Source organism: Bombina bombina, chromosome 11, assembly GCF_027579735.1.
Source record: "Bombina bombina isolate aBomBom1 chromosome 11, aBomBom1.pri, whole genome shotgun sequence".
Taxonomy (NCBI): domain Eukaryota; kingdom Metazoa; phylum Chordata; class Amphibia; order Anura; family Bombinatoridae; genus Bombina; species Bombina bombina.
The window spans coordinates 47645054-47659032 of record NC_069509.1 but is presented as its reverse complement, the minus strand read 5'-3'; the positions used below and the strand labels follow the sequence as shown (position 1 = coordinate 47659032).

General features: G+C 38.1%; 1 protein-coding gene across 1 annotated transcript in view; it reads right to left on the bottom strand.

The window, feature by feature from the left end:
• The window catches only part of PRKCB (protein kinase C beta), a 440365-nt gene that overhangs the window by 76234 nt on the left and 350152 nt on the right, over positions 1-13979 (bottom strand). The window contains 2 exon segments of the mRNA XM_053694189.1: positions 3930-4021; positions 10485-10658. Coding sequence (XP_053550164.1) covers positions 3930-4021; positions 10485-10658 — 266 coding nt within the window.

The window sequence follows — 13979 nt, the reverse complement described above, 5'->3', positions numbered from 1 at the left end:
GACAGGTGTCTTTTATACTGATAACAAGTTCAAACAGGTGCCATTAATACAGGTAATGAGTGGAGGACAGAGGAGCCTCTTAAAGAAGAAGATACAGGTCTGTGAGAGCCAGAAATCTTGCTTGTTTTTGAGTGACCAAATACTTATTTTCCACCATAATATGCAAATAAATTCTTTCCAAATCAGACAATGTGATCGTCTGGATTTGTTTCCATATTTTGTCTCTCATAGTTGAGGTATACCTATGATGACAATTACAGGCCTCTCTCATCTTCTTAAGTGGGAGAACTTACACAATTGGTGGCTGACTAAATACTATACAGTTTGTGTGTATCTGTGTATATATACAGTTTGTGTGTGTCTGTATGGGTACAAGTGTGTGTGTATGTGTGTATATACAGTTTGTGTGTGTATGTATGGGTACAAGTGTGTGTTTATGTGTGTATATACAGTTTGTGTGTGTCTGTATGGGTACAAGTGTGTGTGTATGTGTGTATATATACAGTTTGTGTGTGTGTCTGTATGGGTACAAGTCTGTGTGTATATACAGTTTGTGTGTGTATTTATGGGTACAAGTGTGTGTGTGTATGTGTGTGTATATACAGTTTGTGTATGTATATATGGGTACATATATTGTTTGTGTGTGTATTTATGGGTACAAGTGTGTGTGTGTATGTGTGTGTATATACAGTTTGTGTATGTATATATGGGTACATATACTGTTTGTGTGTGTATTTATGGGTACAAGTGTGTGTGTGTATGTGTATATACAGTTTGTGTGTGTATGTATGGGTACAAGTGTATGTGTGTATATACAGTTTGTGTGTGTATGTGTGTATATACAGTTTGCGTGTGTGTATGTATGGGTACATATACTGTTTGTGTGTGTATGTATGGGTACAAGTGTGTGTGCGCATGTGTGTATATACAGTTTGTGTGTGTATGTATGGGTACAAGTGTATGTGTGTATATACAGTTTGTGTGTGTATGTATGGGTACAAGTGTGTGTGTGTGTATGTGTGTATATACAGTTTGTGTGTGTATGTATGGGTACAAGTGTATGTGTGTGTATGTATGGGTACAAGTGTGTGTGTGTGCGCATGTGTGTATATGCAGTTTTTGTGTGTATGTATGGGTACAAGTGTATGTGTGTATATACAGTTTGTGTGTGTATGTATGGGTACAAGTATGTGTGTGTATGTGTGTATATACAGTTTGTGTGTGTATGTATGGGTACAAGTGTGCGTGTATGTGTGTATATACAGTTTGTGTGTGTATGTATATGTACAAGTGTGTATGTGTGTGTATTTTAAAATAAATTCCCTTATTTTACCATGTTTATAACTCCCTCCAATTGGTTAAAACACAGTCAAAGATGCATTCCTGGAAACCCCTATTCTGTATTTAACCCCTTAATGACCAAGGACGTACGCCACACGTCCTCAAAAAAAAGACAGTTAATGACCGAGGACGTGTGGCGTACGTCCTTGGTCTGGAAAGCAGCTGGAAGCGATCCTGCTCGCTTCCAGCTGCTTTCCGGTTATTGCAGTGATGCCTCGATATGGAGGCATCCTGCAATAACCCCCCTTGGCCATCGGTGGCCGGTATCGTTGGTGGGTGGGAGCAAGTCTGGGAGGCGGGTGGGCGGCCATCGATGTGCCGAGTGGAGGGAAGGGGGGCGGGATCGGGGGCGGAACAGGCGGGAGCGCGCTCGGGAGCGCGCGCGTGCACGAGGGGCGGCGGGCGGGCGCGTGCACGGGGCGGGAGCGTGAGGGAACCGCTACACTACAGAAAAATAAAATTGTTAAAAGTTAAAAAAAATATATTTTTAAATTTTGAAATAAACATCTAAGGGATCAGGAAGGGGTGGGGGGTTGGTCTTGGGGGGGGGGGAAGCTACACTACAGAAAAGGGCATTTTTTTAAAAAAAAAAAAAAAAGGCACATTTGTTGCTAAACTGGGTACTGGCAGACAGCTGCCAGTACCCAAGATGGCGCCCATTAAGGCAGAGGGGGAGGGTTAGAGAGCTGTTTGGTGGGGGATCAGTGAGGTTGGGGACTAAGGGGGGATCCTACACAGCAGCATATGTAGATATGCCAAAAAACAACAACAAAAAAGCCCAAATATAGCTTTTATTTTAGTACTGGCAGAGTTTCTGCCAGTACTTAAGATGGCGGGACAATTGTGGGGTGGGGGAGGGAAGAGAGCTGTTTGGAAGGGATCAGGGGGTCTCATGTTTCAGGTGGGAGGCTGAGCTCTACACTAAAGCTAAAATTAACCCTGCAAGCTACATAATTAACCCCTTCACTGCTAGCCATAATACACGTGTGAAATGCAGCGGCATTTGGCGGTCTTCTTATTACCAAAAAGCAACGCCAAAGCCATATATTTCTGCTATTTCTGAACAAAGGGGATCCCAGAGAAGCATTTACAAGCATTTGTGCCATAATTGCACAAGCTGTTTGTAAATGATTTCAGTGAGAAACCTAAAATTGTGAAAAATTTTATGTTTTTTTTAATTTGATCGCATTTGGCCGTGAAATGGTGGCATTAAATATACCAAAATTGGCCTAGATCAATACTTGGGGTTGTCTACTACACTACACTAAAGCTAAAAGTATCCCTAAAAGCTCCCTACATGCTCCATAATTAACCCTTTCACTGCTGGGCATAATACACGTGTAGTGCGCAGTGGCATTTAGCAGCCTTCTAATTACTAAAAAGCAAAGCCAAAGCCATATATGTCTGCTATTTCTGAACAAAGGGGATCCCAGAGAAGCATTTACAACCATTTAAGCCATAATTGCACAAGCTGTTTGTAAATAATTTCAGTGAGAAACCAAAAGTTTGTGAAAAAATTAGTAAAAAAGTGAACGATTTTTTGTATTTAATCGCATTTGGCGGTGAAATGGTGGCATGAAATATACCAAAAAGGGCCTAGATGAATACTTTGGGATGTCTACTAAAAAAAATATATACATGTCAATGGATATTCAGAGATTCCTGAAAGATATTAGTGTTCTAATGTAACTAGCGCTAATTTTGAAAAATAATGGTTTGGAAATAGCAAAGTGCTATTTGTATTTATGGCCCTATAACTTGCAAAAAAAGCAAAGAACATGTAAACATTGGGTATTTCTAAACTCAGGACAAAATTTAGAAACTATTTAGCACAGTGTTTTTTGGTGGTTGTAGATGTGTAACAGATTTTAGGGGTCAAAGTTAGAAAAAGTGTGGTTTTTTTCAATTTTTTCCTCATATTTTATAAAAATTTTTTATAGTAAATTATAAGATATGATGAAAATAATGGTATCTTTAGAAAGTCCATTTAATGACGAGAAAAACAGTATATAATATGTGTGGGTACAGTAAATGAGTAAGAGGAAAATTACAGCTAAACACAAACACCGCAGAAATGTAAAAACGGACAGAAAATGGAAAAGTGCTGTGGTAATTAAGGGGTTAAGGTAGGTGAGAACGAGAGTGCACACAAGTGTGAGAAACTGCATGTCAGAAATCATCAGCCTATTTTACTGAGCATTATACTGTAAAGTAAGTGTCTCATATTAGTGAGATACACAGTTCCCAAAATAAAAACTGTGTTTAATTAAAACAATGTCTGATGTGCCTCGCAATTCCCACAAAGCAGCTTATAGAATCTCACCAGACAGAGAGCTTTAGAAAATCAGGCATTAAAACAGAATGTTAACAAATGCTATATCCCTCCTGGATGGAGATGAAAGTCATAAGATTCTGAAAGTGAATAGATGTTATCAGAAATCTTCTCCTGGAGTTCTATTCTGAAAGCAAGACAGACACCTTGACAATGAGTCAGTACAATACTCACATATTGTTCTGAGTAATGTTTTTATGGGGTAAGGTAGGGGGTTCCTGATGGAGAGTTTATGGAACCCAAAGTCATTACTTACACTGCATGTGGCTCCTTGAACCGTCCCACCTGCTGAATCTGATACATGAGATCTCCACCGTTCACAAACTCCATGACAAAATATAAGCGGTCCTAAAAAAAAACCAGCATCAGTTTTACATAATGAAGGGAACAGATCCAATTGAATCAACCTATCGCAAGCTGTTTGGTAACCCCCTCCCCACAAGTCTGCTGCTAAAGTGACAGTAAAGTCAAAAAACATAATTTATGTAAGAACTTACCTGATAAATTAATTTCTTTCATATTAGCAAGAGTCCATGAGCTAGTGACGTATGGGATATACATTCCTACCAGGAGGGGCAAAGTTTCCCAAACCTCAAAATGCCTATAAATACACCCCTCAAGAAGTGGGGTGATAAAAAAGTGTGAAAGCATATAAAATAAGGAATTGGAATAATTGTGCTTTATACAAAAATCATAACCACCCCAAAAAAAGGGCGGGCCTCATGGATTCTTGCTAATATGAAAGAAATGAATTTATCAGGTAAGTTCTTACATAAATTATGTTTTCTTTCATGTAATTAGCAAGAGTCCATGAGCTAGTGACGTATGGGATAATGATTACCCAAGATGTGGATCTTTCCACGCAAGAGTCACTAGAGAGGGAGGGATAAAAATAAAGACAGCCAATTCCTGCTGAAAATAATCCACACCCAAAATAAAGTTTAATGAAAAACATAAGCAGAAGATTCAAACTGAAACCGCTGCCTGAAGTACTTTTCTACCAAAAACTGTTTCAGAAGAAGAAAATACATCAAAATGGTAGAATTTAGTAAAAGTATGCAAAGAGGACCAAGTTGCTGCTTTGCAAATCTGATCAATCGAAGCTTCATTCCTAAACGCCCAGGAAGTAGAAACTGACCTAGTAGAATGAGCTGTAATCCTTTGAGGCGGAGTTTTACCCGACTCAACATAGGCAAGATGAATTAAAGATTTCAACCAAGATGCCAAAGAAATGGCAGAAGCTTTCTGGCCTTTTCTAGAACCGGAAAAGATAACAAATAAACTAGAAGTCTTTCGGAAAGACTTAGTAGCTTCAACATAATATTTCAAAGCTCTAACAACATCCAAAGAATGCAATGATTTCTCCTTAGAATTCTTAGGATTAGGACATAATGAAGGAACCACAATTTCTCTACTAATGTTGTTAGAATTCACAACTTTAGGTAAAAATTCAAAAGAAGTTCGCAACACTGCCTTATCCTGATGAAAAATCAGAAAAGGAGACTCACAAGAAAGAGCAGATAATTCAGAAACTCTTCTGGCAGAAGAGATTGCCAAAAGGAACAAAACTTTCCAAGAAAGTAATTTAATGTCCAATGAATGCATAGGTTCAAACGGAGGAGCTTGAAGAGCCCCCAGAACCAAATTCAAACTCCAAGGAGGAGAAATTGACTTAATGACAGGTTTTATACGAACCAAAGCTTGTACAAAACAATGAATATCGGGAAGATTAGCAATCTTTCTGTGAAAAAGAACAGAAAGAGCAGAGATTTGTCCTTTCAAAGAACTTGCGGATAAACCTTTATCTAAACCATCCTGAAGAAACTGTAAAATTCTCGGAATTCTAAAAGAATGCCAAGAAAAATGATGAGAAAGACACCAAGAAATATAAGTCTTCCAGACTCTATAATATATCTCTCTGGATACAGATTTACGAGCCTGTAACATAGTATTAATCACAGAGTCAGAGAAACCTCTTTGACCAAGAATCAAGCGTTCAATCTCCATACCTTTAAATTTAAGGATTTGAGATCCTGATGGAAAAAAGGACCTTGCGACAGAAGGTCTGGTCGTAGCGGAAGAGTCCACGGATGGCAAGAGGCCATCCGGACAAGATCCGCATACCAAAACCTGTGAGGCCATGCCGGAGCTACCAGCAGAACAAACGAGCATTCCTTCAGAATCTTGGAGATTACTCTTGGAAGAAGAACTAGAGGCGGAAAGATATAAGCAGGATGATACTTCCAAGGAAGTGATAATGCATCCACTGCTTCCGCCTGAGGATCCCGGGATCTGGACAGATACCTGGGAAGTTTCTTGTTTAGATGAGACGCCATCAGATCTATTTCTGGAAGCTCCCACATTTGAACAATCTGAAGAAATACCTCTGGGTGAAGAGACCATTCGCCCGGATGCAACGTTTGGCGACTGAGATAATCCGCTTCCCAATTGTCTATACCTGGGATATGAACCGCAGATATTAGACAGGAGCTGGATTCCGCCCAAACCAGAATTCGAGATACTTCTTTCATAGCCAGAGGACTGTGAGTCCCTCCTTGATGATTGATGTATGCCACAGTAGTGACATTGTCTGTCTGAAAACAAATGAACGATTCTCTCTTCAGAAGAGGCCAAAACTGAAGAGCTCTGAAAATTGCACAGAGTTCCAAAATATTGATCGGTAATCTCACCTCCTGAGATTCCCAAACTCCTTGTGCTATCAGAGATCCCCACACAGCTCCCCAACCTGTGAGACTTGCATCTGTTGAAATTACAGTCCAGGTCGGAAGCACAAAAGAAGCCCCCTGAATCAAACGATGGTGATCTGTCCACCACGTTAGAGAGTGTCGTACAATCGGTTTTAAAGATATTAATTGAGATATCTTTGTGTAATCCTTGCACCATTGATTCAGCATACAGAGCTGAAGAGGTCGCATGTGAAAACGAGCAAAGGGGATCGCGTCCGATGCAGCAGTCATAAGACCTAGAATTTCCATGCATAAGGCTACCGAAGGGAATGATTGTGACTGAAGGTTTCGACAAGCCGAAATCAATTTTAGACGTCTCTTGTCTGTTAAAGACAGAGTCATGGACACTGAATCTATCTGGAAACCCAGAAAGGTTACCCTTGTCTGAGGAATCAATGAACTTTTTGGTGAATTGATCCTCCAACCATGATCTTGAAGAAACAACACAAGTCGATTCGTATGAGATTCTGCTAAATGTAAAGACTGAGCAAGTACCAAGATATCGTCCAAATAAGGAAATACCACAATACCCTGTTCTCTGATTACAGACAGAAGGGCACCGAGAACCTTTGTAAAAATTCTTGGAGCTGTAGCTAGGCCAAACGGCAGAGCCACAAACTGGTAATGCTTGTCCAGAAAAGAGAATCTCAGGAACTGATAATGATCTGGATGAATCGGAATATGCAGATATGCATCCTGTAAATCTATTGTGGACATATAATGCCCTTGCTGAACAAAAGGCAAGATAGTCCTTACAGTTACCATTTTGAATGTTGGTATCCTTACATAATGATTCAATATTTTTAGATCCAGAACTGGTCTGAAGGAATTCTCCTTCTTTGGTACAATGAAGAGATTTGAATAAAACCCCATCCCCTGTTCCAGAACTGGAACTGGCATAATTACTCCAGCCAACTCTAGATCTGAAACACAATTCAGAAATGCTTGAGCTTTCACTGGATTTACTGGGACACGGGAAAGAAAAAATCTCTTTGCAGGAGGTCTCATCTTGAAACCAATTCTGTACCCTTCTGAAACAATGTTCTGAATCCAAAGATTGTGAACAGAATTGATCCAAATTTCTTTGAAAAAACGTAACCTGCCCCCTACCAGCTGAGCTGGAATGAGGGCCGCACCTTCATGTGGACTTAGAAGCAGGCTTTGCCTTTCTAGAAGGCTTGGATTTATTCCAGACTGGAGATGGTTTCCAAACTGAAACTGCTCCTGAGGATGAAGGATCAGGCTTTTGTTCTTTGTTGAAACGAAAGGAACGAAAACGATTATTAGCCCTGTTTTTACCCTTAGATTTTTTATCTTGTGGTAAAAAAGTTCCTTTCCCACCAGTAACAGTTGAGATAATAGAATCCAACTGAGAACCAAATAATTTGTTACCCTGGAAAGAAATGGAAAGTAGAGTTGATTTAGAAGCCATATCAGCATTCCAAGTTTTAAGCCATAAAGCTCTTCTAGCTAGAATAGCTAGAGACATAAACCTGACATCAACTCTGATAATATCAAAGATGGCATCACAGATAAAATTATTAGCATGCTGAAGAAGAATAATAATATTATGAGAATCATGATCTGTTACTTGTTGCGCTAAAGTCTCCAACCAAAAAGTTGAAGCTGCAGCAACATCAGCCAATGATATAGCAGGTCTAAGAAGATTACCTGAACACAGATAAGCTTTTCTTAGAAAGGATTCAATTTTCCTATCTAAAGGATCTTTAAACAAAGTACCATCCGATGTAGGAATAGTAGTACGTTTAGCAAGGGTAGAAATAGCCCCATCGACTTTAGGGATTTTGTCCCAAAATTCTAATCTGTCAGACGGCACAGGATATAATTGCTTAAAACGTTTAGAAGGAGTAAATGAATTACCCAATTTATCCCATTCTCTGGAAATTACTTCAGAAATAGCATTAGGAACAGGAAAAACTTCTGGAATAACCACAGGAGATTTAAATACCTTATCTAAACGTTTAGAATTAGTATCAAGAGGACCAGAATCCTCAATTTCTAAAGCAATTAGTACTTCTTTAAGTAAAGAACGAATAAATTCCATTTTAAATAAATATGAAGATTTATCAGCATCAATCTCTGAGACAGAATCCTCTGAACCAGAAGAGTCATCAGAATCAGAATGATGATGTTCATTTAAAAATTCATCTGTAGAGAGAGAAGTTTTAAAAGATTTTTTATGTTTACTAGAAGGAGAAATAACAGACATAGCCTTCTTGATGGATTCAGAAACAAAATCTCTTATGTTATCAGGAACATTCTGCACCTTAGATGTTGAAGGAACTGCAACAGGCAATGGTACATTACTAAAGGAAATATTATCTGCTTTAACAAGTTTGTCATGACAATTAATACAAACAACAGCCGGAGGAATAGCTACCAAAAGTTTACAGCAGATACACTTAGCTTTGGTAGTTCCAGCACTAGACAGCGATTTTCCTGAAGTATCTTCTGACTCAGATGCAACGTGAGACATCTTGCAATATGTAAGAGAAAAAACAACATATAAAGCAAAATTGATCAAATTCCTTAAATGACAGTTTCAGGAATGGGAAAAAATGCCAATAAACAAGCTTCTAGTAACCAGAAGCAAAGAAAAAATGAGACTGAAATAATGTGGAGACAAAAGCGACGCCCATATTTTTTGGCGCCAAATAAGACGCCCACATTATTTGGCGCCTAAATGCTTTTTGGCGCCAAAAATGACGCCACATCCGGAAAGCCAACATTTTTGGCGCAAAAAGACGTCAAAAAATGACGCAACTTCCGGCGACACGTATGACGCCGGAAACAAAAAAGATTTTTTGCGCCAAAAAAGTCCGCGCCAAGAATGACGCAATAAAATGAAGCATTTTCAGCCCCCGCGAGCCTAACAGCCCACAGGGAAAAAAGAGTCAAATTTTAAGGTAAGAAAAAAATTGATTCAAATGCATTATCCCAAATATGAAACTGACTGTCTGAAAATAAGGAAAGTTGAACATCCTGAGTCAAGGCAAATAAATGTTTGAATACATATATTTAGAACTTTATAAATAAAGTGCCCAACCATAGCTTAGAGTGTCACAGAAAATAAGATTTACTTACCCCAGGACACTCATCTACATGTTTGTAGAAAGCCAAACCAGTACTGAAACGAAAATCAGCAGAGGTAATGGTATATAAATAAGAGTATATTGTCGATCTGAAAAGGGAGGTAAGAGATGAATCTCTACGACCGATAACAGAGAACCTATTAAATAGACCCCGTAGAAGGAGATCACTGCATTCAAATAGGCAATACTCTCCTCACATCCCTCTGACATTCACTGCACGCTGAGAGGAAAACAGGGCTCCAACTTGCTGCGGAGCGCATATCAACGTAGAATCTAGCACAAACTTACTTCACCACCTCCATAGGAGGCAAAGTTTGTAAAAACTGAATTGTGGGTGTGGTGAGGGGTGTATTTATAGGCATTTTGAGGTTTGGGAAACTTTGCCCCTCCTGGTAGGAATGTATATCCCATACGTCACTAGCTCATGGACTCTTGCTAATTACATGAAAGAAATGAAACTTTCCTGGTTTAAATAGAGCGTGCAATAAAAAAACTTTCCAATTTACTTCTAATATCAAATCAGTTTTGTTCTCTTGGTATCCTTTACTGAAGACTAAACCTAGGTAGGCTCAGAGGCGCTCAGGAGTGTTCATGTGTCTAGCATTCACTGTAGTAATATTATATATTGTAGCTTACACTGCTGCCATAGAATACTAAAAACACATGCATGCTCCTCTGAGCCTACCTAGGTTTAGTCTTTAGCAAAGGATACCAAGAGAACAAAACTGATTTGATATTAGAAGTAAATTTGAAAGTTTTTTTTTTATTATTGCACGCTCTATTTAAACCATAAAAACAGCAAACATGTACCAGTCGAATTGTATTATAAAAGTGCTTCTTTCTCTTGGTCTCCTTAGTTGAAAGGTAAACCCTTTGGTAAGTTTTGCTGTTGTTTTGCTCTATCTGAATCGTGAGAGTTTGATTGTAACTTTACGGTCTGACGCTCCTCACCATGGTCTGGAAGCAGGAGTGGAGTTGCGTCAGGAATGGCGGCTTCTCAGCTACGGCCAACACTCTTTTCTCCACCATTGTACATTCAACGTCGTCGTCTTGAATTACTACATCTTTCTTCAGGATCTTGATGGCGTACAGCTCATCCGTGCCCTTCCTCTCTGCAAGAATTACCTGGGAAGGGAGAACAAACAAGGTCTTTTTATAAAAGAATTTCCACGTTAGTTGTGGATTGGTTTAGTTAAAGGGATAAATACTCTCTGTGCAAAGGAAATCACAAAGACCCTTAAGGGCGCCTCCTCGTGTGATATAGTTTTGACAAATGTAAAAAAAGGTGTTCATTGTTACGGTCACATTTGTGACATTTTATATTGTATTTTACTGCACCATTAAACTATGGTATTTTAACTCTTTGCTGAGAGCCTGAGCTTGATTGAAACCTACCCTGGAGTGATTTGTTGCACTGCCTTGGTCAGTGAATTGGGACATTGTGAACTCCCAGTCTGCCTCTATAAGCACAACAGAGTGCTGCTTTACTTGTGAGTATAAAATCTGTATTCACCTATTTTTACATTTGTCCAAACTGTATCACACGAGGAGGCGCCCTTGTCTTTGTGATTTTCTTTGCACAGAGAGAGTATCTACCCAGACTGGTTTTATGACAAGGAGCTGACTTCTGGATCTAAGGGAGAATCTAATATATGTGCTACCCAGGAGGACTAATAAACCTCTGAAGTGCCCTCCTAATCTTGGGACTGTCTGAGCATCAATATCATATACAGATAAGAACTTATTAGAGACTTAATACTATTTATTTATTATATATTGTTTTAAGCTGCATTTTCTGTTTATATTGATCTCATCACATCACATTTGATGAGAGTCCATGTCTCATTTTTTCTGTAATTGTCATTATTATTTTGTCTTTATACATTATTATCTGATCATTTTATATTATTTTTTATAGTGTTTATTGTTTTTACTATACTTCAGTATTATCCTACAGATTGTTGTAATACATCTATATTTATATTAGGCCTTGGTTGGCCTTTTTTTTTTAATTACATTTTTAAAAATTATATATTTTTTCTAGCGCCCCTTAGAGTTACGCTTACATAGTGTAACAGATATTTCTAGTTAAAGGGATAGTCTAGTCAAAATTATATGGCTACATTTAGGCACCAATGAGCAAGCGCTACCCAGGTTCTGAACCAAAAATTGTCCGGCTCCTAAGCTTACATTCTTGCTTTTTCAAATGAAGATACCAAAGGAACAAAGAAAAATTGATAATAGGAGTAAATTAGAAAGTTGCTTAAAATTGCTGCTATATCTGAATCATGAAAGTTTAATTTTGACTAGACCAGTGTTTTTCAACCAGTGTGCCGTGGCACATTAGTGTGCCGTGAGAGATCCTCAGGTGTGCCACGGCAGACTGACAACAGTGTGACATATTTTTTAAACTTTGCTTGTTTTTTACTCCCAGTGCAGGGGTAGTTTGTAGGAGGCATGGCATAACAGCACAATACATACAGTATGTGTGTGTTTGTGTGTATGTATGTATATATATATGCTGTATTAGGCTACAATGTGTGATTTTTAAAAAAAATTTGGGATGGTGGTGTGCCACAGGATTTTTTAATGTAAAAAAGTGTGCCAGGGCAAAAAAAAAGGTTAAAAATCACTGGACTAGACTATCCCTTTAAAGCATCTAGAAGTCGTTTCTACACACACTTTAGCACAATGCTGTTGAGCCTAGGCCAAGGTTAAAACAAACTGAACTATAAAAGATTACAAATCACCAAAGGGTTAATGGCAAATGCAAAAAAATGTATCCTTGTTAAAAAAAAGCATACCTAGGTAGCCTCAGGAGGCGTGATGCACTCACTAGCTGTTGATTGGCTGCTAATTTAGTTCACCATCTCTTTGACATAAGCACAAGATTATTAAAATGTTATAAGAACTAGCAAAGGTTTTATTTAGGGCTGATCTCAAAATATTTGTAAAAAATAAATAAAAATTCTCACATCTAACTAAAGTACAAAATAAAATTGTTACCCAATGGTGTCCCAGACAGGTCTAGATGGATATTGAAGGATGTTTTTCTTACAAAGTAACAGGAAATTACATCTGCCAACCTTTTCATTTCAAAAAGGATATTACAATTGAAAATTATAACCTTTTTTTATTTTATTTTTTTGAGGTGGGGATTTTTTTTTTTTTTATCATTTTCAGCCATCAAACAAGCAAGAGTACGCATGAAGCATACCAATTTAAAAATTGTGGTCGACAGAAATGAATATTAATAAAAATAGACAGCAAACATGGAATAAATTAAATATAGTGAACTGGAAATGAATCCTGTAGTTGCAAATTTAAAAGGATATTGCCTTCAAAAAGAATTCCTCAAAGTTAGCAGTACGTCGTACAGCCACTGATAAGACGACCACCTGCCCCATTCTGCATGCTCCGGAGTCAGGCTGCCTGCGCAACATGACCGCTTGTAGAAGCTGCCCAAATATTACAGAGAGCACGTAATAGGAGGATACGGTGTATATAGAAGCCTTCCCATTGGCTGTACCGCCCACTGTGGACATAGTGGGGGGACTGCAGACTGCCAGAGGAACTGTCTAGTAGAGCTTTGCAAAGCTTACGTTTTATTTTAATCTCGCAGCTACAAGATTAATTTATAGCACCCCAGAATCTTTAATGCACACACTATGCATATTACATTTAATTTATTCCACGATTACTGTCCCTTTTAGTAAACTGATTGTTTATATTGACAAAACAACATTAGTAAAATAATTTGCTCTTTATTAGTACAGAATTTTATAGACTTTTTACTGTTTTCATTCCAACAACAGTATTGCGTTTATCTAGCCTGCACAATTTAATCCTTTTATTGCCTTTTTTTCATTTCCTTTTTTATTATAATACTTGAAGAGTAACTTCCTTTTTTTACAAGGCTGGTTGTAAAACATTTCTCCCTTCTGATTTCTACGGATTAGATTGATGTTAAATTCACTGAAAATTATGTGTACAGGAAAAGATAATTTTTTCTGGATCTTTATTGTAAAACAGGAAAATCTCAGCTTTGTTTTAGCTTCTGTTTGCCCCAATGTCCCCAAGGTCTAATAGATTATTTAAAGGGATAAAAAACCCAGAAAAATGAATTTTGTGATTCATACAGAGAATAACATTTTTAATAAGTTTCCAATTTACTTGATTTACATTCCCATGATATTCTGTGATGAAGAGACACCTAGGTAGCATCTGAAGCGCTACATGACAGGAAATAGTGCTGCCCTCTAGTGCTCTTGTAAATGGATAACCTTCTTGCAAAACTGCTGCCATATAGTGTTCCAGAAATGGGCCGGCTCCTAAGCTTAAGTCCCTGCTTTTTCAACCAAAGATACCAAGAGAATGAAGAAAAATTGATAATAGAAGTAAATTAGAAAGTTGCTAAAAATCGCTAGCTCTATCTGAATCATGAAA